The sequence below is a fragment of the Gouania willdenowi genome, chromosome 3 (assembly GCF_900634775.1).
Source record: "Gouania willdenowi chromosome 3, fGouWil2.1, whole genome shotgun sequence".
In the NCBI taxonomy this organism is placed as follows: Eukaryota; Metazoa; Chordata; class Actinopteri; order Blenniiformes; family Gobiesocidae; genus Gouania; species Gouania willdenowi.
Window position 1 is genome coordinate 25,341,628 of NC_041046.1, and position 20,667 is coordinate 25,362,294.

Here is a 20,667-nt window from a genome sequence, read left to right on the forward strand (position 1 = left end):
AACAAAATAGAGATAAAAAACAAACAAATATAAAATAAAATAAATAATACATACATAAAGGCTTTTAAAGGGGATAATTTAATGGTAGAGTCGAATACAGATTTAAATAGGCCTATGGTTTTTCTGTCATTATAAATTCTTCAATCATGTTTAACAAGTTTTTCTTGATTTTTTAAATGATTTTTTTTTATAGCATTTTAAGGGATTTAAGACATTGTAAAAATTAGTTGTGAAAGGCAAGATTGTCATGGTGTGAGTTGTTCATAAGACCAAAAATAATATCATTTTCTGAGGTCTACATCAATTGCGTAAACCCATAGTTTTTTTTTTTTTTGTTTTTGTGGTAGCAAACTTTTTTTTTTAATTGTTTATTATTAGAAACGAAATATCACAACAAAAAATAAATAGTGACATTCATACCTCCAAAAACCTTTGGTTTACAAATACAGAGATCACACAATACAAAACATATTAAGAAATAATTAAGTAAATAAAGAAAAATATAAGATTATAATTAATATCTCAGCTAGGGATTTTATTATTATCATTTTAGTTTCCACATATCATTCATGTTGCATTGCATTATGAATGTCTAGAGTTTTTCTTGCTTTCTTCTTATTGTACTTCCTTGTAGTAAGTTAGAATAATGTTTTATTTCAATGCAAAATATTGTGATTTTAGGTTCTTTTTTAGCCCATTTAGATTTATAAAGAATATAATATTAGCCCAATATAGTAATCAAATTAGGCACATTTCTAAATGTACTATTTACATTGTCTCCACAGTATAATGGAGTTGTTGCCTTTTTAATCTATCCTTATATCATCGTTCTATAGGTTTTTATCAAATATATTTTCAACATTCATTCAAACTTTTAACAGCTGAAGCAGCAGTGTGTGAGATGTGCTGTTCATCAAGAATATGGGCTGTGTGAGGAAGATCAAAAATACTGAATGTTGGAAGTATCAAAACAACATAAAGATTGTAACCTGAAGCACATGGCGCCATGATTTACACACTCCAATACAGTAGGTGACGATATGCAGTGTACCATTTTAAGTTGGTTGCCACACGCCAGTAATCAAGAAAGAAGAAGAAGGTTGACATTTAACGTCATTTCCGTTTTTGATGAGACTTTCCTTCGGAGCATAGGCGGCAAGCAGCTCGGAGCTAAAGGTGGGGACCGAATATTTGTGTCTATATATTCTCATTTATAGAGATATACACATTATGCAATATCACCTGTGTTTATTATCATGTGTTGATTTACTTTAAGTGCATATAATATGCCTGTTTAATTATATTAATCAGTGGCACACTGTGACTTTGTCAAGGCTAGCATAAGCTACAACATGCTAGATACCGGTGTCCGTTTTTAGCATGTAGCATCACATGCTAATGTTGACAAAAGGTACAAGGAGAATGTTTCCGTGCTTTACCGATATTGTTTTATATAGACGCTGCTTTGCTTGGATGAAAAATATGAAATTAACTGTCGGTGTCCTGCTAGAAAAATCATATTGGAGAGTGTTTTACTGCCGGCGCTGTGACCTTGTCTGCTCTGCATCAAATGCTAATTAACATTAGCATTTGATGCAGGCATAGCTTTATTTTGAACCTTTGATGGGACGCTGTGAGGTCAGCAGGTTACCCGCCATACACACAATACATGGTGTGTGGTTTAATTTGAATTGCCACCCTCTTTTATTAGTATTTATACCTAGTGCCATGTGATTAAAAAAACACATTTTTTTTCTAGTCCTATTAAAACCGCACTCATTTCGACTTGACGATTTTGACACACTGGAAGTCCCTATTCTTCCAATCACTTAATGTCATGTTATGATTGTATTATTTTAGGATGTACAGGATCTGTTATCCTGTGTGCGTGTGATGTGTTGGTGCATAACTGTTGATCTACCTATTGGTTTTTAACTATGCGTTTGAGAAACCATGATTTTTATTTTTAGAGACTGAAAGAATGCATTGGTTATAGATTAGGTCATAAAAAATACAGTGTAAGAGACATTAGGCTAAACATTAACTATGCTGACCTTTCCACAGAATGCTGGCCACCAGAGCACTTAGCCTTGTTGGCAAGCGTGCCATTTCCACATCTGTTTGTGTACGTGGAGGACATGGTAAGAGTCATGTGAAGCTACTATTTATACTGGTGATGCAGGTCAGGCTAGAACAACTTTATCACTCAAGTTTTAACTAAGTCTTGTTTTTCAGCCTTGTAACCTGGCGGTCTCTTTCCAAAACATAATTATTTACAACAAAGTGTCTAGAGATATGTTAAACGTAGCCATAGCCCCAAGACTGTGGGTAAGTTTCCAGACCATTTCGACATTCGCGTAATGTACCTGTGTTTTCACAGTGTCAGTGGCCGAGATAGCGGAGTCGAATCCCACTTTTGACATATACATTTTTTCATTTTAACATCTTTAACAATGCATATCCGACAAAAATAAATGAGCTAAAATACAACTGACAGAACTTCAAGTCACGTGGTGCACCTATCACGTGATCTAAACTGGCCAATGAGGGGTGCTGCGTATGCATAGAGTGGCAGTTTATGAATATGTTTAACGTATCCATAGCCACGACCTATTTACAGTAACCTTCTCTTATGGCTGTCTGAAAACTTGTATCTGACACTATTTGGAAGTAAGCTGGCATTTATTAGAGCCAAATTAACATAATATAATTCATTATACATCAGGTACTTCCAACCAAGTAATTAGTGGGCATTCCATGAGTGCTGATATAGAGTATAACAGCACTGGTACTTTTTACAGAATATCACTCTGCTTTAGGGATGTTCTTCTCATATCCATTAATTCATGTTGCATCATTTAACTATTTTAGATTGTGACAAACTTTGCACTGCAAAGATCAACATTTTCAGAAATGACATTTGATCAAAATAATTAATGATCATCAGACTTTGAGGACGACGAAGGATAATTAAAAAGGCCTGGATACATGAACGCACACCAGGTGTGCTGATATGACATCAGCCAACAACGACAAATTAGAGAAGAGCAACAAAGCTAAGGCTGTAAGGCATAAAACCTGGGCTCTGAACTCTCTCAAAAATATCAAGGTCAACTATTATTTAGGAAATGTTTGTGTTGCCTGGCAACAGCCTTGTCTCCCTTCCAGTTGTGGAACTATTTTTGTTGATGGAAAAAAAAAAGATTAAATAAACAAACAAATCATTATCTATTGTTGCTTATTACGTCATGCTGTTGTTTAATATCACCACCTGTATGAATATCTGTGATCGAATCACACCAGTGCTGACATTCAGTACAACAACACTCCCTCTCGTGTAATGTTGCTTAAGTATGTTAACATTGGTTGATTCGAAGGTTACAACTAAAGTGTTTTGAATGTTGCGCAACATCCCACAACATAATTGTATGACTTTAACTAATTTATCTTGTTTCAAATGGATTTAAATCATTTAATTGTTGCATAATTTCAAACAGTGTTCAATAATAGTCACATAATTCATTGCATGAATAATCAGAATTTTGGCAATAATAAACATTTAAAATACAAATGTGAATATTTAAGTATCTGTGTTGCCTCGTTCAGGTGTAGCAAAGGTGGAGAGCTACACTCTCCCAGCCTACTTTGATAGACCGGAGAACCCACTCCCAGATATCTGCTATGTTCAGAATCTGAGCCCTGAACAAAAGTCTCTCAAGGAGAAGGAGAAGGGCTCCTGGGCTGCACTCTCCAATGATGAGAAGATTTCATGTAGGTCTTTCTAAAATCTGAAAAACATAACTTGTCATGTATGAGAAATGTTTAATGCCTTAAACCAAGCTATTGTTGTTATTGTTCAGTGTACCGCATCAGCTTCCATCAAAGCTTTGCTGAGATGAACCAGAAATCATCTGAGTGGAAGTCCGTGGTTGGAGGGATGTTGTTCATGATTGGCTTTACTGGCTTGGCCGTGCTTTGGCAAAGAAAATATGGTAAATATGACCTGAAGGATATTCAGACTTTTCTAAAATGAAGTAAAATGACTTGTTTTGTAACTGGTTGGTTTATTACTGAACAAGTAAATCTTGTCTCTGCAGTGTATGGGCCCGTCCCACACACATTCGATCCAGAGTGGAAGGCAAAGGAGCTGCAGAGGATGCTTGATATGCGAATCAACGTGGTGGAGGGCTTCTCTTCACACTGGGACTATGAGAAGAAGGAGTGGAAAAAGTAACTGACCAGAGGACCACAGCACATACTTGAACACATCAGACCAATTTAGATACAAGAATACCAATAGTTCTTTATTTATATAGCATTCTCAATACCTCGTTCTGTACATTTTGGAAGGACACTCTTAAGGTCACTGTGTATAATAAAGTTAGAAATAAAATGTGTCCAACTGAATAGTTTTTCATTTGTGTCGCAATCTGTGGTTGTGAATGTTCATACAACAGTCTTCAGAACTTTATTACTCAATAGAGATCTTACCATATTAAAACCTGGGGTTCCCTTCACATCTTAACATGCTGACTCTTTACCCACCATTGTTATTCTTTTTCTTCTAGTAGTCTGGATGCAGCAAAGCCATGTTTGTGTTTGAACCATAACCAGTCTATGGTGTAGAGTAGACCAATGCTTCTCACACTTTTTTGTCTGAAGTATCTTATTTTTTAATCCAAGTACCCCATTAGTCCCACTACAACATTTTGCTCAGAATGCTATGAAAAAACAACTATAGAGCATAATGATTGAATGAGTAATAACATACATTTTAAACAATCTAATTTTGTAGATGACTAGAATGAAATGGTGTTTAGTACCGTCTGAATAGATTTGTTTTTATCGTTTCCGGTGGGGATGCACCCGAATGAGAGTTTTTGGATGAAAACGAAACACCAACATATGTCAATCATTAGTTATTAAATGGAAGCTGAATTGTTCTTGTATGTGTGTGTTACCCTTTGACGGACTGGCCCCCTGTCCAGGGTGCACTTCTGCTTAATGGGTCTGCTGGTGCCCACCTCCAGCACCAGAGACCCTGAAGAAAATGACCAAGCTGAAAATGGATGGATTTGTCTACATATGACAGTTCAACCTAAGACAACAAATATAGGCATGGTTAAAAAAACAAAAACAAAAGGCTTTATGTCAAATATATTTCATCTGTCATGTTTTGTATTAGAGGTCGAGGACCTCAATGAATTGTTGCAGCTCAGGGTGTGTGGTAGACATGGTTGACTGAAGGACTGTCAGAATGATGATGGAGACCATATATTAACTACATGGCTCGAGTTTCAAAATATGCCCTGCGATGGGCTTTTCTTTTGTACTGATTCAATCAAATTCAGCCAAGTTAAAGAGATGACAATTTTTTCAAAATACAATAATTAGAACTTACACAAAAATAATCTAAAATTCATTTAGTTTTTTAAAACAATGTTTTCTTAGCATTCTGGTACCCTATGTGCATATAATGAAATAAATGTCTTAGTTAAAAAATAAATAAATATATATATATAATTCTAAACTGTAAAACACGTCACCATGTTTTCTTTACTTGTCCAATTGTGTCGTATCAAGTGCGGTTTTGTTCGGAGCCAGTTCGTCTGTCGGTGACGCGCTGTGACGTCACTTCCCGGATGTGTCCACAGCTGCAGTTGTTTTACGTCAAAACAAATCCGGAAGAGGATACTGCAGGTCACTGCTGCGATTAAAAAAACATTTAAAATTACAAACTGAAGGACTGCTCGTCTGCTGCTTTTATTGATATTCGACTGATGTGTCCTTCCTGTGCTGCTTTAAAGCCAAAGTCCTGCATGTTCATATATCACCGCCATTCTAGCTATTAAAGAGTGGCAGCTCGTTGCAGACTGCTTCAGACTAGCCATGGGGAATGGCATGAATAAGGTAGGACTACGGTTTTTTTTTTCTTTGTGAAATGATTTGACTTGAGTGAATTCCTTCAAACTGAGGTTGACCCAGAATCATTTCGGCCTCCTGGTGGCGCTACTACACACAGTTATTTTAATATAAATTCGTGGTTAATGTGATGATTGTTGTTGTTCTGGTTTTTTTTTTTTTTTTAATGAAATCGTGGGTTACTTTATATTGGTATACTATACACTATACATTTTCCCTGGACAACTGGTGCCCTCTGTGTTATTTGGTGTGGCCCCATTAGAAAAAGCAGAAAAAGACACACACAAAAAAACAACATAAAATTTCTCGAAAAAACATACAAAATTTAGTGAAAAAAAAAAAAAATTATCCAAAGATACATTTCATGACAAATGTACACAAATTACTTTTCTTTCATTATTATTTTTCTTATTTTTAAACTTTCTTTGTACACAAAATAACTGATTTATTTATTTATTTTGAATTCTTTTAAAACTTTTTTGAATACAAAAATTAGTTCTTAATTTTTTTCATTTTTGTTTTACACAATATTACTTATACAACATACAAAATGAGAGAAACATATACAAAATAACAACAAAAATACAAACATTTTGTTCTTTTCTCCTACTACTCATTGATTCTCGGATCAGAAAATCACATTTTTTGCAGCCCAGCTATGATAAAAGTTGTTGATCCCTGCACTAGAATTATACATTAATGTTGTGTGTGCAGTGACTAGATAATTTTATTTGTTTACCTTTATTAGATACTATGTTACATATTGACCTATTTTAGATATTTATCCCTTTATCACACAGAAAGTTGCAACCATAATCAGGAAGTAGCAAACCCATGACTAAAGTCAATTCCAAAGGTCAACCTGTACTATACCTTCCACTGTGTTAGCATCACCCATTATTCACTATTTAAGTTATGGGCAACACTTCCTTTGTATCTTGTCACTTTGAGAAAAAGCTCCAAATACTTTCAGAGAGTAAAGAGACTAGAAATCTAATCTGATAAATTATCATATCCATTTCACAGGCTTTTTTTTATTACCAATTTGCGTAGGGATGTCCTGATACAACTTTTTATCGGTCCCGATATCAATATCAGATTGGGACACCTCTAAATTTGCTCTACCTATTACCTTTACTATTACGCAGGAAGTTAATGACGTTATCAAGGAGTGGCACAATACAGTTATTGAACGTATCCCTGAACCAGGCTACATAACAGCTTGCAAAAGAAAGACTTATTGATTTGGAAGTGGAATGAAGCAAATTCAGCAAAAGTTACCATTTATCTGCAAATATCTAGCATCTTCTACCTTTTTAAAGAACCAAATGATCACATTGCTAACACGGAGACGCTAATGCATGCTTTTATCACTCGTCAAATTGACTATTGTAATGCCTTGCTTTCTGGTCTTCCCAAAAAGAGTATGTCAAGTTTACAACTACTACATAATTCACCAGCACGTGTCCTGATGAAGAACAGGAGGCAGGAACACATTACACACATTTTAAAATCACTGCATTGGCTCCCTGTGTGTTTCAGGATCAATTTTAAGGTTCTCTTAATGGTCTTTGGCCTTCTTATCTCTCAGAACTACTTTTACCTTATGAACCTTCCCGGGTCCTGAGGTCCTCCTGCGCTGGCCTGTTATTAATCCCTACAGTCAGGACATGCACACACGGTGAGGCGTCGTTCCAGTTTTATGGCCCCCGTCTGTGGAACAGTCTGCCGGAGAACCTCAGGGCTGCAGAGAATGTTCATGTTTTTAAGAACAGGCTCAAGTCCCACCTTTTTTAAATGAGCTTTTAACTCATTATTTATTCATTTTAGGACTGTTATCTTATGTTTTTATTGTTATCTTTTGTGGTTTTTATAGTTTTAGGATTGTTATGTTGTTTTTATAGTTTACTCCATATTGTTCTAATAATGGTTATTGTTCTGTCCCTTCCAAATAAACCTTTATTTTCTTAACCAAATTATAGAGAAAATATATGACAATCTTCTTTATTTTCTATCACAAAGTCATCACCTGATCCTTTTGCTCATGCATCACTGCTTCAGGCCTTGTATGGTCAAAGGGAATTTTCCCTTTGCTGATACTTATTCTTAAGCCTTAAGCCTTAAATCCAATCTTGGCCGAACCAGAATGTTTCTTCTAAGGCTGAGACATCATGGCTAACTAGAGGCAACATGTCTGTAACTTTTGCTTCGCAGGTCATTGACGGGCTCTACCTCGGCAATATAAGAGGTAAGACTCCTGATTAGGTATCTGCTAATGTTTAGATTAGTAAATACTTACAGTGGGAAACACAAGGGCAAGGCCACTGTTTTGACAGCATTAAATAATTCTGAATTTGTACCTTGATTATTGCAAGTGGAGTGGATTGATCTATATGTGAATTTTATTTAGCAAGAAATTTGAGTGCAGGATTAAGAAAGCGTAAGATGCTTTTTGTCAACCTGAAATCTGGCTGAAAATGAATGAGTTTGACAGTGGTGCTGCTTGTCACCACCCCTTTGTAAGCTATGAAGATGCTATTTGCAGTGTTCTAACTTTAGCCACTTTGCTAATGGCTCCACACGGTCATATGAGTGGTTGCTAAGATTAGTGCTCATGACAGGAAGAAGAAAGAACTGGCCTAATTTTACAAAATAGTGTTTTTGGTCAGAAAGAAATATCCTACAGTACCTATAATGCAGCCAGTTACAATGTAGGTGTTTGGTTGTGTTTGTTTTATTGTTATTAGGCTCTTTCTATTGAGATTTGTACAAAGTGATGAAATGATTTACTTTCTCTGATACAGACTCAGAAAACCGAGAAAGTCTAGCTAAGAATGGCATCACTCACATCCTCTCTGTGTACAACAATGCTAAGCCTGTGTATGAGGTAAGATTCAGGTTTGCTAATATATTTATGGACGTTTGAATCAATCAACCTTTATTGATAATGCGATTTTCAAACTTTACCAAGTGACAAAAGTGCTCTACATTAGAAGCTACATCAAATCTGCATTGCAATAAAATCACACAGTAGAAAGAGACATGGAGGAGAAGAAAAAAGGCGTTTGTCAAGTGCAAGTAAATGAAAATGATGTACAAAAGAGCAGTGGGGTTCAACACTTACAAAGCGATTAGTTGAAAATGGCTTGTGACTTCACTATTTGTGTGCAGGGACATTAAAGAAGCAATTACACCAACAGTTGTACATTGACCTCGGACCTCAAAAGAGGCTGATCCGATGAACCCGGATAGTTAATATCTCATTGAAGTGAAGTCATTAGGAGCTTTATAAGCAAGAGCAATGGTAAATGGATGATAAAACAAGCTAGAAGCCTTTCAAAGAAAGACACAATGGGCTGATGTTGTACTGACGTAGTTAAAACAACGTAAATCTATCAATTAAAAAAAAACACACACACACAAACAATGCTATCATGCAATGTCATGCAATTGAACCTGTCAGCCAGCTGAGGGTAGTGATGAGTCATGGTTGGACCTAAATAGTAAGAACCAATAATAGATAGTTTCTACCATAGACTGTAAAAAAGATGGACGGGACATCCTTTAGAGGAAGTGAAGCTTTTTTTTTTTAGAGCTCCCCCTGCTGACTGGCTGCAGTATGGGTCATAAACCCCGCCTCCTCAATGATAACGGATGGGATGTTGGTCAAACTGTAAAGTTAAAATACTCATCACACAATTTTTTCCCTAACTTAAACTCTGCTGTGATCTTTAGTTACTATCACCCTACATTGTGTTCAAGTGCTCATTTTTCTGTGACGTTTGTTTTTAAATAAGGTTTTTGAGATTGAAAATCGGGATTTGACGTCATACATGACAATGATTGACAGCCTCATATCTTGCGTAGCTCTCTTTGTGAATAGCAGTTACGTCGTGAAGGAAAGCCGAGATGCCATTAAATTTTTCCGTTCAGTTTTTTTGTCTTTTTTGAGCTACTAGTACTAGTGCTAACCTCTATGATCTGAGCAATTTCCCTATTTAAATGAACATTTTGCTCGTTCAATGTGGGGACGTGAGTGCACAGAAGCACAAAATTACATTTGAAGAAGTTAAATTGGAGACAGATGGACTTCTCTGTCTGCTGCACAAACATTTTATAATGTAGAAAACAATTGAACAAATAAAAATGTTTTTAAAAAAACAACAACTTTACAACCTAATGATGTTTTCCCCCCTAATTAAATGTGGGTGCTCCGCCAGGTCCTGTAACTTCACTCTTATCAGTCCATGACAAACAGGCAGCTTTGGACAGAAACCGTCCTATTGATCTGTTGATGTCATTGATCTGAGTTACTGCAGCAACAGAGTCTGTCAATCAGTCAACCCCATTTGAAGATGATCTACTGAGCATCATCCAGCAGGTCTGACCTCCTGAGTAGCACTCATCATGCACATTCATTTGTGAATATTGTGCCATAAACGCGACACAAGAGTTTGATGGTAAAAACATGGAGAGGCAGACACTGGAGCTCCCTGCAGTGGTGCATATGGAGCAACATCCATAGATCTCCGAGCACAGCATCCTTTGCACCACAGCCACACCAGACTGCACACTGGCTTCAGGCATTCAGCTTTTTCTCTTCCTCACACACACTTTACTCACACTTCATTTTCTCATTCAGTGGCTGTTAATATTGCCTATTGTTTCATTTGAATTATTTTCTTATACTAGAAAGGTTAACTGGAGCCTTTTTTCCCATCTCCACTGTGTATTGTGTCAACATTTACTGCAGCGATGATCTCCGTGTGAGAGTTTGCACTTGAGTGTGGGTTGTACCATTTTCGGTGCAGTAAAGTCACCGCAAACAGTTCCAGATTTGATTAATTGCATTGCGCCCACTGCATTTTTTTTTTTTTTGCATTTCCACCCCCTATTTTTTTTTGGCTCCCCTTGTGAGATCCGCCTACTTTACATATTCATCAAAGCGAAACGTGCTAAATGGATTGCTGGCACATTGTGATGCAATGAACATATGCAGTCCTGATTCCCTGGAGTTTGTACCCCTTATTAGCGCATGGAGTGATGTTTGCACACGTTTTAATACCCCTAAACCTTTAGTGAATCTGCCCCTTAGACTGTTGGACAAACCTAGAATACAAAAATAAACATGCTATTGTCTAACCTGACATTGTATTTAATTTGAGGTAGTGATGCTAACACACTGTGTAACCACACTATAGAGAATTTAGTGGAGATATAAGATTATCATTTGAAATTTACTTCAAAAAAGTTAATTGCGCTTGTTTATGTTTGTAATAACTTCATATTGCTCTATTTTGAGTCTAGCAGTACTGCTAATACTTTTGATTGTGAGATTGTTTCTTTGTTTTTTAGGACATGACGTATCTGTGTATTCATGCAGCTGATGCGTCAAGCCAGAACCTGTAAGTATACAGACACATTCAGCCTGTAAGAAAACTGCACACTTTGCACGTAGTTCTTTCCAAATATAATGTTCAAATTTTTTTTTTTACTAAACTTTGATATGCATGATCAAAAGCGGAAAATATTTTTTTTCATTTTATTAATTTCTCAGTCAGGTTGATAGCACACTACCTTTACTATGACCTCAAAGTTGTCCAGAGGACATTCAAAAAGTCACCAGAATTACAAAGAACAGGCTCATATTATACAGTGTCAAAGTGTGATATTGATTTTAAGAACGTGCAACAGGAAATCTGAAACAAGATCAGTTGGAGAGATGCACATAAAAAAACACACACATATATATATATTTAGCAAATCTGCCAAAAAAGAGTGCCAAGCTAATATTCAGTTATACAATCAGCGGTGTCACTCTATTGGAAGTCTAAAGTCAACACAGTCTCACAACCTTAATGGCTTGGTGCACTTAGTGAGGGGCGGGGTTGGTTTCCCTTTATAGTAGGACTTTGCACTTTTTACTCAAGACGTGGATGCTGTTTGCCTCATTTGCAGAACCTGATCTATTTTTGGGAGCAAGGAAAGTCGGCCCAGATCCCTCAAGACAGTGGTGCCCAGTCTGGTCCTGGAGAGCCCTTATCCAGCATGTTTACGTGCTACCCTGGTTCTCCACAGTTGTAAAGGGGAGCTCATTTCAGGCTTTCCTTAGAGCTGCTTCATGGCACCATCATAAGATGCAGGAGTGTTGGAGCAAAGACACTTCAGCACCACTGCGAAAAGACGTGTACAGGAGTGATTTGTGGCTAGGTTAAAGGGGACGCTCACAGTAGCGAGACCAGCCATGCTGTATGGAATAGTAATAGTGGCATTGCGCATAAGGCTGAACTGGAGAGCCTTGAGGATGTGGGCGTGGCTAAAATTATTACTACTAGTACATTGTACTCACACATATAGGACAGTTACTTCAGTTTTGCAATATGCAAAAATGCCGCAATCGAAATTGGGAGCCGTAATCTCAAAATAAAATTAAAATAAACGTTTTACAACACCAAATAAGTCCAAAATAATGGATGCACACACTCATCCTATGTTAAAGCTGTTAAAAAAGTTTCAACTCGATCAGACACCGTGTCAGGGAGATATGCGCTCCAAACACACGCACGCACAGATGTTCCTTGTATTTACAGATCGCTTATTAATCTTTTCATGTTGAGGGTAGCTGACCCCCGCCCTAAAGGGAAAATGTTGAAGCAAGAAGCTAACTATGGGTACTCTGATTACCAACCACAGTCCAAAAAACATGTAAGATAATAAAAGTGTAAGAGAAAAAGGAAGAGCAGTAACTTTAAAAGGCAGGAAAAGTTTCAACATGCAACACTTTATTTCCCCTGATTTATGCAATTGTTTCATTTTCATTACATTTCATAGAAAAAGATCATCTTCATAATGTACCAACTACTAACAAACAACTTTTAACCGATTGTATAACATTTAACATTTAGAATGGGTCAAAATTTTCATATTTAATGAAAATCCACCTTGCGTTTTAAAACAATTTATTATAAATTACAGAACCTATACACCAAATCTGCAGCACTTAAAAACATTGGTTACCATGTTTTAGTGAAAATAAACATGTAAAGATGGTTAATTGAATACTAAAACTTTATCACGTGCAGCAGTATTTAACATTCCTTTTTACTTACTACATCTGCCATCTATATTTATCTTTGTGAGTTTGAATCCTGGGAAGTAAATATTCACATGGTCTATGCAGGCTACCTGACCGTCTAAACACCTGGGATCAAAAGTCTAAATTCATTTGCCATTAACTTCATCCATACCAGTTAACAGAAGCACTGGCTACAGTTTGCATTGTAAACAGTAATGCTACAGTTTCACTCTTGTTGGGATCAAGGTTTTTAAGCCTCATAATAGAACAGATAAGGGTTAATGTATGTTCACGTTGCACTGATGCCCTTTGTGCTGTTGCCAACTCATAAGCAGACATTTGGTTGGAGGCTATGCTACATAAATCTCTTGTTGGTTTTGCTCTTCCAGTGTCAGCCTATTTGACCAAAAAATAGTTGCTGAGTCCAAGAAAAAAGTTGTAGTCACTGAAGATGAATTGTTATGAGTTATGTTGGTGCTAATGTTCATGATATTTGTTTTGTTTTGTCAGAAAGAGAGAGGTGGACTAGTTGGGAGAAATAGGATATAGGTAAAGGCTTGTGATTGGTTGGTTTAGTTGTTGCTGATTAGGTTGTGTTGGAAGTGTCTGACCTGCTCTGTCGCAATCAAGTGTTCCTCCCTAGGCGGCAGAGGAAGGAAATCTAAATGTGACATCTGGCTGTTAGCTCGGACCACCTAAGGCTTTATTAACCCCCCCCCCTCTCTGTCACAATCTTTGGTCTGTCTGACAGTAGAGTGACTCCAACTGTCACTTAGCCATCATCTTATGGACATGCCCCTCAGTCTGTAGTGTATGATACACAGGAAATGTGGACTGCTGTAGTTGGAAGTGGTCTAAGAAACAAACTTCTTAGAAGTCTGACTGACAATGCATTCACTGGGACTCTTCACTCTATTATGGGTCAAGGTGTCCAATGTAGGAGTTACCATTCATCCTAAGATTCAAAGATTTTGCTAGTACATGGTCAAGTTTGGATGTAATAATTATTTGCTTTAACAAGGTTTTCTAAAGTATTTGTCTTTCTCTGAGCTTCCACAGTAGAACTTCTGTGGTTGTAGGTCTATATACACTAAAGGCCTATGAAACCAGTTCAAAGTTAATCCGCAGAATACATTTAACAGTATATTTCAACACTGCTGCTGGCTAAATGTCCAATTCTTTTAGAAGACACATTACAAAAAACTTTCTAGACCATGCATTGTTGATATACCTTCTTTAAGTTATTCTCTTTCATTTCTACAAATTCAGACTCCTCAGTTCAACATACAATAGTGTGTAGTTGGATTTTAAACTTAATGTGAATTTCATGTTTCTACCTTAATTTCATGATTTAAGACAGATTCTGTTAGAGTGATGTTAATGACCTTTTAAACTGGTCACCTTTGTAAAGGAAGTTTTAGTCTCAAAGGGTTTTTACTTGGTCAGATAAAACAAATAGAAAATATATTATTTTGCATCACCTTAATATTTAATTCAAGTTTTGTTTTCATCTAAACTTTGGTCTAACTCTTGGTTGAACTCATTTGGCCCATGTTAATTTGTGACAAAATAAACAAGACTTCCCAGCACTCCCACCGTGCTGGGAAGACTGAACAAAGTGCTGAGGAGGCACAATTTAAAACGGGTTTTGGATATCAGGAAGGCAGAAAAAAGAAATTGGCACTCAGTCTCTTTTAACCCCCATCTGTTATTCTGTCTGCTATTGAGTAACCAGGCTCTGTTTCTCTGGAGACGGCACTATCAGCCATTGCATGGCTTGATTATGCAAAAGCCCATCAGTGTTTCCTAGCAGTGGATAGGGAGAATATTGTGGAACAGTTTCGTTTTCAATGTGTTCCTTTAAATGGGTTTATATCAGAAAATATCACTTGAGTATTTTATAAAAACATAAAAGATTCATTTTTAATATTGGTTTAATTTCTTTCATTCTTTTCATACAGCCACTAATTTAATTTGTTGTTTTGTTGTAGTTGTAAAATCAAAATTCTATATTTAATTGGATGCAAAACAAGGACAAACTGGAATATTATGCAATTTTTCTTCCAGACAGAAATGTGGACCGTCACTTCCCCTGTCTGTCTCTACCATCTGTGCTCTGGTCTACCACAGAGTCTGTATTTAAGCAGCTCAAACCTTTCACTCACATGATAACCTAGATACAAAAAGGAAAGTAGACAGTAGTAGTAGACCTGATCTATTCCATTATCAACCCACCTTTTCACTGATGTTTCCTAATTCTTTAACTTGTGTTGATGGTATCAAATTGTCATATTTTCTATTGAAAACACAATGTTAGAACCCTCAAAAATAATACAGTTTATATTAAAAAAAAATACACAATGTATTGCTTATTGAGTAAACTTTATTTACCTTTTTCCTTAGACAAATTACTCTTTCTTCATCTTCATGTGCAGATTGTGGTAATGTTGAGTACCTAGCTTAGACTGTGGAAGGGAACCCACGCACATAGACAACCAACATGAGCAAAAAGAGGACATGCATACTCCACATTTGGTGCTGTGATTATTACTTTACCTACTGTCCAACCTGACGTTTGGGAAATAATGTTCAAAAGCGTATCGGTCCCTTTTCAAATATGCTGAGGAATAATAGAATGTTCAATGATGAGTCAAAGACAAATCCTTTTGTTTTCAGACTCCAACATTTTAAAGAATGCATCGGCTTCATCCACGAGTGCCGCTTGAATGGTGGCAACTGTCTTGTTCACTGGTATGTTTTTCTTTTTTACCATTTTGTTTCCTGACCAAAACAGAAAAAAACAGCTGTCCATGTGTGTGATTTTCCTCTATTTTTGGGTTTTTTTTAACAAACACCGTGCTTCTTCATGATCTAATGTCTATGTTCGTTCTAGCCTTGCAGGTGTGTCCCGTAGCACCACTATGGTGGTGGCCTACCTGATGACTGTCACCCACTACAACTGGGAGGATTGTCTGTCTGCAGTTAAAGCCGTGCGCTCTTTTGTCGGCCCAAATTATGGCTTCCAGCAGCAGCTGCAGGAGTATCAGGCAACGCAAGTCCCAGAGGTGAGAACGGGAGGAAACGTGAGCTGCATTTTTCTCATGCTCTACTTTTTAGTCTCATAGCCTAAAATTAAACTGACTTCTAAATTATTGTTCTTTTGTGACTATTCACTATTTTTATCCATTTTTTTTCTCTGTCTGCGTTGACTCCTCCTACACAGTTTGTCCGATTTTGACAAATAAGCTGTCAAAACATTCAGAAAGTTCGCGAGATTAATGCTCGTACTTTAATGATTTGTAACTTTTAAACTTTTTGATTGATTCATTTTTTTTGTAAAACTGCATTGACTTTTTAGCTCCAATCCCATTTTTAGAGCAGGTAGCTCATTAAGCTAGAGAGGAGCTGCTCCAATTTTTACCTTAAAATTACAAACCATTCAACCTTAAACATGTTCAACCCATTTCAACCATTTTAATGTTATTGTTAGGTTAATGCTATTGTTAAGACAATGCTAACATTATGCTAATGCTAATATTACTGCTAGCTAATGTTAATGTTAAGCTATTGCTAGTTAATGCTAATGTTAATGCTAGCTAATGCTAAGCTAATGCAGTGTGATGTGGGCCAGCACTTACATCCTCACTTGCATTCTTCAGGAAATGCAAATATTGTCGTTAAATATAAATATTCATTCAGACGCTAAGTTCTTTGGCATTTTTGTGTGTGCGTGCATACATGTGTATTTTGTAAGATCTGAGCATGTCTCAGATCTAACATCTGTACCTCAAACTCAGCTTCTTTGGGCACAGTGAAATTATAAAGGGATTCTTCTGTTCTGTGACATAACAGAATAATCCACTTATTTGTCAGTTACACTTCAGCTTAAAAGAGTGAATGTGTAGTTAAACTGCTTTTTTACTTTATTTGATGTTCATCAGTGTATGTTCAATGTTTGTGAAAAAAATAATCTAAAATGCTTTTTTTTCACCCACATCAGTGAAAAAACTTGCTTACCTGAGAATTACTGGTGAATGTAAAACACCATCATTCTTTAAGAGTTTTTTTTTCATCAGATTAATAACATTTTCAGTTTCAGTGTGTTCACACTGCTTGTAAAATTCCTTGATTCTACATCACTACTGTCATTTTAAACTGTCATATTTCATCATAATAACACAAAGGCATTGGAGAAAGGGAACTGCAGGGGTTTGCTTGGATTGCATTAGGTCGGTATGGCTCATCACGTGTTCTGCGTTACTGTCAGCGTCTTGCAACATGACATTAGGAAATAAAATGAAATTGTTTGTAGTCTTTGCACTGATTTCGAGGATTTTCTAAGAACTTGCTGTTTTGCGTTTCTGTGATTTTCCCACAGCTGTCTCAAATAGAAAGTGCGTGAATTAAAAACACCACAGGACTTTTGTTTTTACCCACTACAACAGTGACGTGCCATGACCACTAGGGTTGGGTAGCCACGTTGCAATCAACTTTATTTGTATAAAGCAATTTACAACAAAGTCATCTCAATGTGCTTGTCAAAATATAAAATTCATAATAAGAAAGAAAAAACCCAACAAGATTAACATTGAACAAGCATTTAGCCATCTAACAAAATCTACATCGTAAAACACCATTAAAGAAACATAAACAATTATTTAATATAGCCTCCATACTCTCCCAACAAGATATATCTCATGACACGGCAGCGCATCCGTTGTTTGTGTTGGAAACACAGAAACATGGAGAAAATGCCAACAACAACAACTCAGAACAGCCTCAGTGAGGAGCATCCACAAAGCCAATCCTTCCTTTTGTACCATTCACTGTGAAAAGTATGAAACATTTTCTGACCTTACCTTTGCTGAAGGTCTGGTAGCTCAGGTGTTGTCTCCCATCTTTTAAAAGCTGTCGTTTTTCCTCAAAAGAACGTTTCTCTATCGTCTCTAGCGCTGTCATCCTGACTGTAGTGTTATCCCGCCCACTCGCTAGAGCGAGAGAGAACATAGCAGCAGCAGCCATGTGAAATCAATTCACTAATGCACTGTGAACTTACATATAGCATTTAGCGTAGCGCGGTTACGTAAATTACGTAAAGAGAGCTGCCTTTTTACGTAAATGGTTGTCATCTTGGGGAACTGACTGCGCATGCGCAAACATGTAAGAATACACTATGGGAACAGAGGCAGAGCAGCCGTGTGCTTTTGGGAGGGGGCGTGTCCTCCTCCTGCCTTAAAGCGGAGTGAGACGGCAGCCGTTCCAGGAAATAGCGCTGTTTAATAATTTGGGCTATGAAAAGCACAAAATTCATATACTTTCAAACTTATAGGTACTGTAGGCTATTGGAAATGGAAAAACAAATAATTTATAATTATATTATAATTAAAACAAATAATCAAAATATCAATTCATCTTTGGGTAGGCACTGCCTACCTTGTCTACCCTGCTCTATGTCACTGTTCTACAAGCAATATCATCACAGTGTCTAGCAAAAAATGAACAATGCACAGTGAATGAATGCAATTTGTGGAGGAGAATCTTAGAAATCTTTCAAATTTTAGATTTAATAGTGTTTTACCAACAGCATTAACAACATAGTAAAATATAGTAAAACTCTACATAGTAATTCCAGCGAGTTAATTGTCTTCTTTTTGAATAATATGTTAAGGTTGTTAAGGTCATATACACACATATTATTAAAAAAGAAGACAAAATTAACTCTCTGGAATTACAATGCAGAAGTCAAGGACACATCACAGCAATCCGCAGACGCCTCTGAAGAAGACTGGCAGTTGATAGTCAAAGCATGTCAGGAGATCAAATTACATTTCCTGAAAAAAAAGTTGCCTGAATAAATGAAACCTTCAGATATAAGATATAAGAAAAGCTCTAGTTCTAAAGAGACACATTTTACATTCTATATTTTGGTTGTATTTTTTGTCAGTGCAAATAGTCACATTTCAGCGTTATGCACTCACCCCTAAACGTATATTATTGGTATTAGCCACATTTTTATTCTGTCGTCGTCAGGTTTATGTGGAAAACATTTTAAGAGTGTTAAAAAAAAAAAGTAACAAAGCTGAACAATGATCAATTTTAAACAAAACAAAATTATTAATTTCTTTTCCTTGATTAAAAAAAAGTTTAGAAGCAAATTTATGCTTGTGATTTAAAATAATAATAATTTTACCCTACAAATGAACCTTTTCCTCCCCCCGTGGTTCCTTTCACAAGTTCCTGCTTTATCATGTGTCCACTAACAGTAATCCTCGTATTTGTATGGATTAAAAATCGTAAATAAAATGGTTCCTGCAATGGAAACCACAGTGAGTCTCGCAATTGCAGAAGTACAAGTAGATGTTTACTTTGTACTGTAATTTGTATTAGAAAGTTGAATCCATCTTCTTCTTTTTTTGCTTGAATTTAACTTTTTTTTTTTCAGGAGTCACTACACAGCATTGAACTGAAAGAGTTTTATAGAGATGTTTGGACGTTGGACATGGTTGAGTGAATTTTACAACAGTTGCATTATCTTTGACTTTATTATTCTGTGTTCAATGTGTCCCTGATGAAATTACTGAGCCTCAAATTACTCTCAAAGTGCTAATATCTATAAAGCTAGCTATCTTATCATAATATAATGGAAAAAAAACCTATTTAGCAACTTAGATAAAATATATTATGAGCAGTAATCCAAACTTTCTACATTTATCAGACACTTTATCTTCTTTCGTCCACAGTACCGTATGTGGTTACACTCCAGTTTCCGTCCCAGTCCATTCAATGACCAGGACCAGGTGGGTGCTCTGCTCAGCCAGTACACAGAGCAGCAGGAGAACCAGAGGAGAGGAGCAGACCACCGCTGGTTAAATGAAGGAATAAGTGCCCTGCCGTCCAAAACGCAGCCTCCTGAGGGGAGCAGCTGAAAACGGCTTCTCTTGTCATTGCCGTTTCACCACTAATGCCTAAAGATTTGAAGTACTTCCTGTCACCGTTTGGTACTGCTTCAGATTAGTTACGTACGTTCTTGATGTGAAGAAGTTAATCATATTTGAAGCACTTTTGCACCTCACTTTACATCTATGAGCCATATGGAGGTTTATTCTACCAGTAGCTACAACCAGTACAGTACACATGTGCTCACAGATGCCTTACTCTACTACTCTAAACACCTCAGCACCTTAGCCACACCGTCTCACCTACAGCTGTAAATGTTCTCTTTCCACAGAAAATGATCAGAATTATGAGTTCATGTTTTCTTAAATCAACATTTTGCTGCTCAGTCGCGAAAAAAAAACAAAAAACTAAAAACTTTTTTAAAATCAGACCAGTGAAGAGCAGTTTTCTGTTTTGTTGATCCACATAAACATCCGATGCCTTACTTTCTCACAAATGTTAAACAGACGGTGATGGCTTTATTCTCTATGTCACTGAAATTACCGGATGCAGATTTTTTGTAAATTAGATTGATTTTTTTTTTCCTTTGTAAATCGTCTTCGAGTTTTTTTGAAAAGTGCTATATGAATCGTAATTCTTCCTTTCCAGTTTTCCCTTAAATAATAAAGTATTGCTTTGTTGAATACAGATGTGTAAGCCATACGTGCATGCAACAAAATGAGAGGAAAAAAGATAAACAGCAGAGCAGAAAGATTGAACAGAGAAAAAAATGA

General features: G+C 36.5%; 2 protein-coding genes across 4 annotated transcripts; both read left to right on the forward strand.

The window, feature by feature from the left end:
• Positions 1–1,095: 1,095 nt before the first annotated feature.
• Positions 1,096–4,407, forward strand: cox4i1 (cytochrome c oxidase subunit 4I1). Its single transcript, XM_028475328.1, has 5 exons — positions 1,096–1,176; positions 2,065–2,141; positions 3,607–3,771; positions 3,861–3,992; positions 4,098–4,407. Exons 2-5 carry the CDS (start codon positions 2,066–2,068, stop codon positions 4,232–4,234), a joined length of 510 nt encoding a protein of 169 aa, XP_028331129.1. The 5' UTR covers positions 1,096–1,176; position 2,065; the 3' UTR covers positions 4,235–4,407.
• A 1,245-nt stretch (positions 4,408–5,652) lies between these two features.
• On the forward strand, positions 5,653–20,332 carry dusp22a (dual specificity phosphatase 22a). 3 transcript variants are annotated; one of them, XM_028475311.1, is made up of 7 exons: positions 5,653–5,910; positions 8,137–8,170; positions 8,727–8,809; positions 11,278–11,327; positions 15,674–15,748; positions 15,891–16,062; positions 19,738–20,332. In XM_028475311.1, exons 1-7 carry the CDS (start codon positions 5,890–5,892, stop codon positions 19,921–19,923), a joined length of 621 nt encoding a protein of 206 aa, XP_028331112.1. In that variant the 5' UTR covers positions 5,653–5,889; the 3' UTR covers positions 19,924–20,332. The 3 variants fall into 3 exon arrangements, with proteins under 3 accessions (XP_028331112.1, XP_028331118.1, XP_028331103.1); XM_028475302.1 differs by lacking the exon at positions 5,653–5,910 and having other exon boundaries at positions 8,098–8,170; XM_028475317.1 differs by lacking the exons at positions 8,137–8,170; positions 8,727–8,809.
• Positions 20,333–20,667: the final 335 nt, after the last annotated feature.

Bases quoted from the DNA above. Each gene is read 5' to 3' on its own strand.
- cox4i1 (XM_028475328.1), top strand. From the start codon at position 2,066: ATGCTGGCCACCAGAGCACTTAGCCTTGTTGGCAAGCGTGCCATTTCC. The intron at 2,142-3,606 runs GTAAGAGTCATG...TGCCTCGTTCAG, and splicing joins TTGTGTACGTGGAGGACATG to GTGTAGCAAAGGTGGAGAGC. The intron at 3,772-3,860 runs GTAGGTCTTTCT...GTTATTGTTCAG, and splicing joins CAATGATGAGAAGATTTCAT to TGTACCGCATCAGCTTCCAT.
- dusp22a (XM_028475302.1), top strand. From the start codon at position 8,113: ATGTCTGTAACTTTTGCTTCGCAGGTCATTGACGGGCTCTACCTCGGC. The intron at 11,328-15,673 runs GTAAGTATACAG...TTTTGTTTTCAG, and splicing joins GATGCGTCAAGCCAGAACCT to ACTCCAACATTTTAAAGAAT. The intron at 16,063-19,737 runs GTGAGAACGGGA...TTTCGTCCACAG, and splicing joins AGGCAACGCAAGTCCCAGAG to TACCGTATGTGGTTACACTC.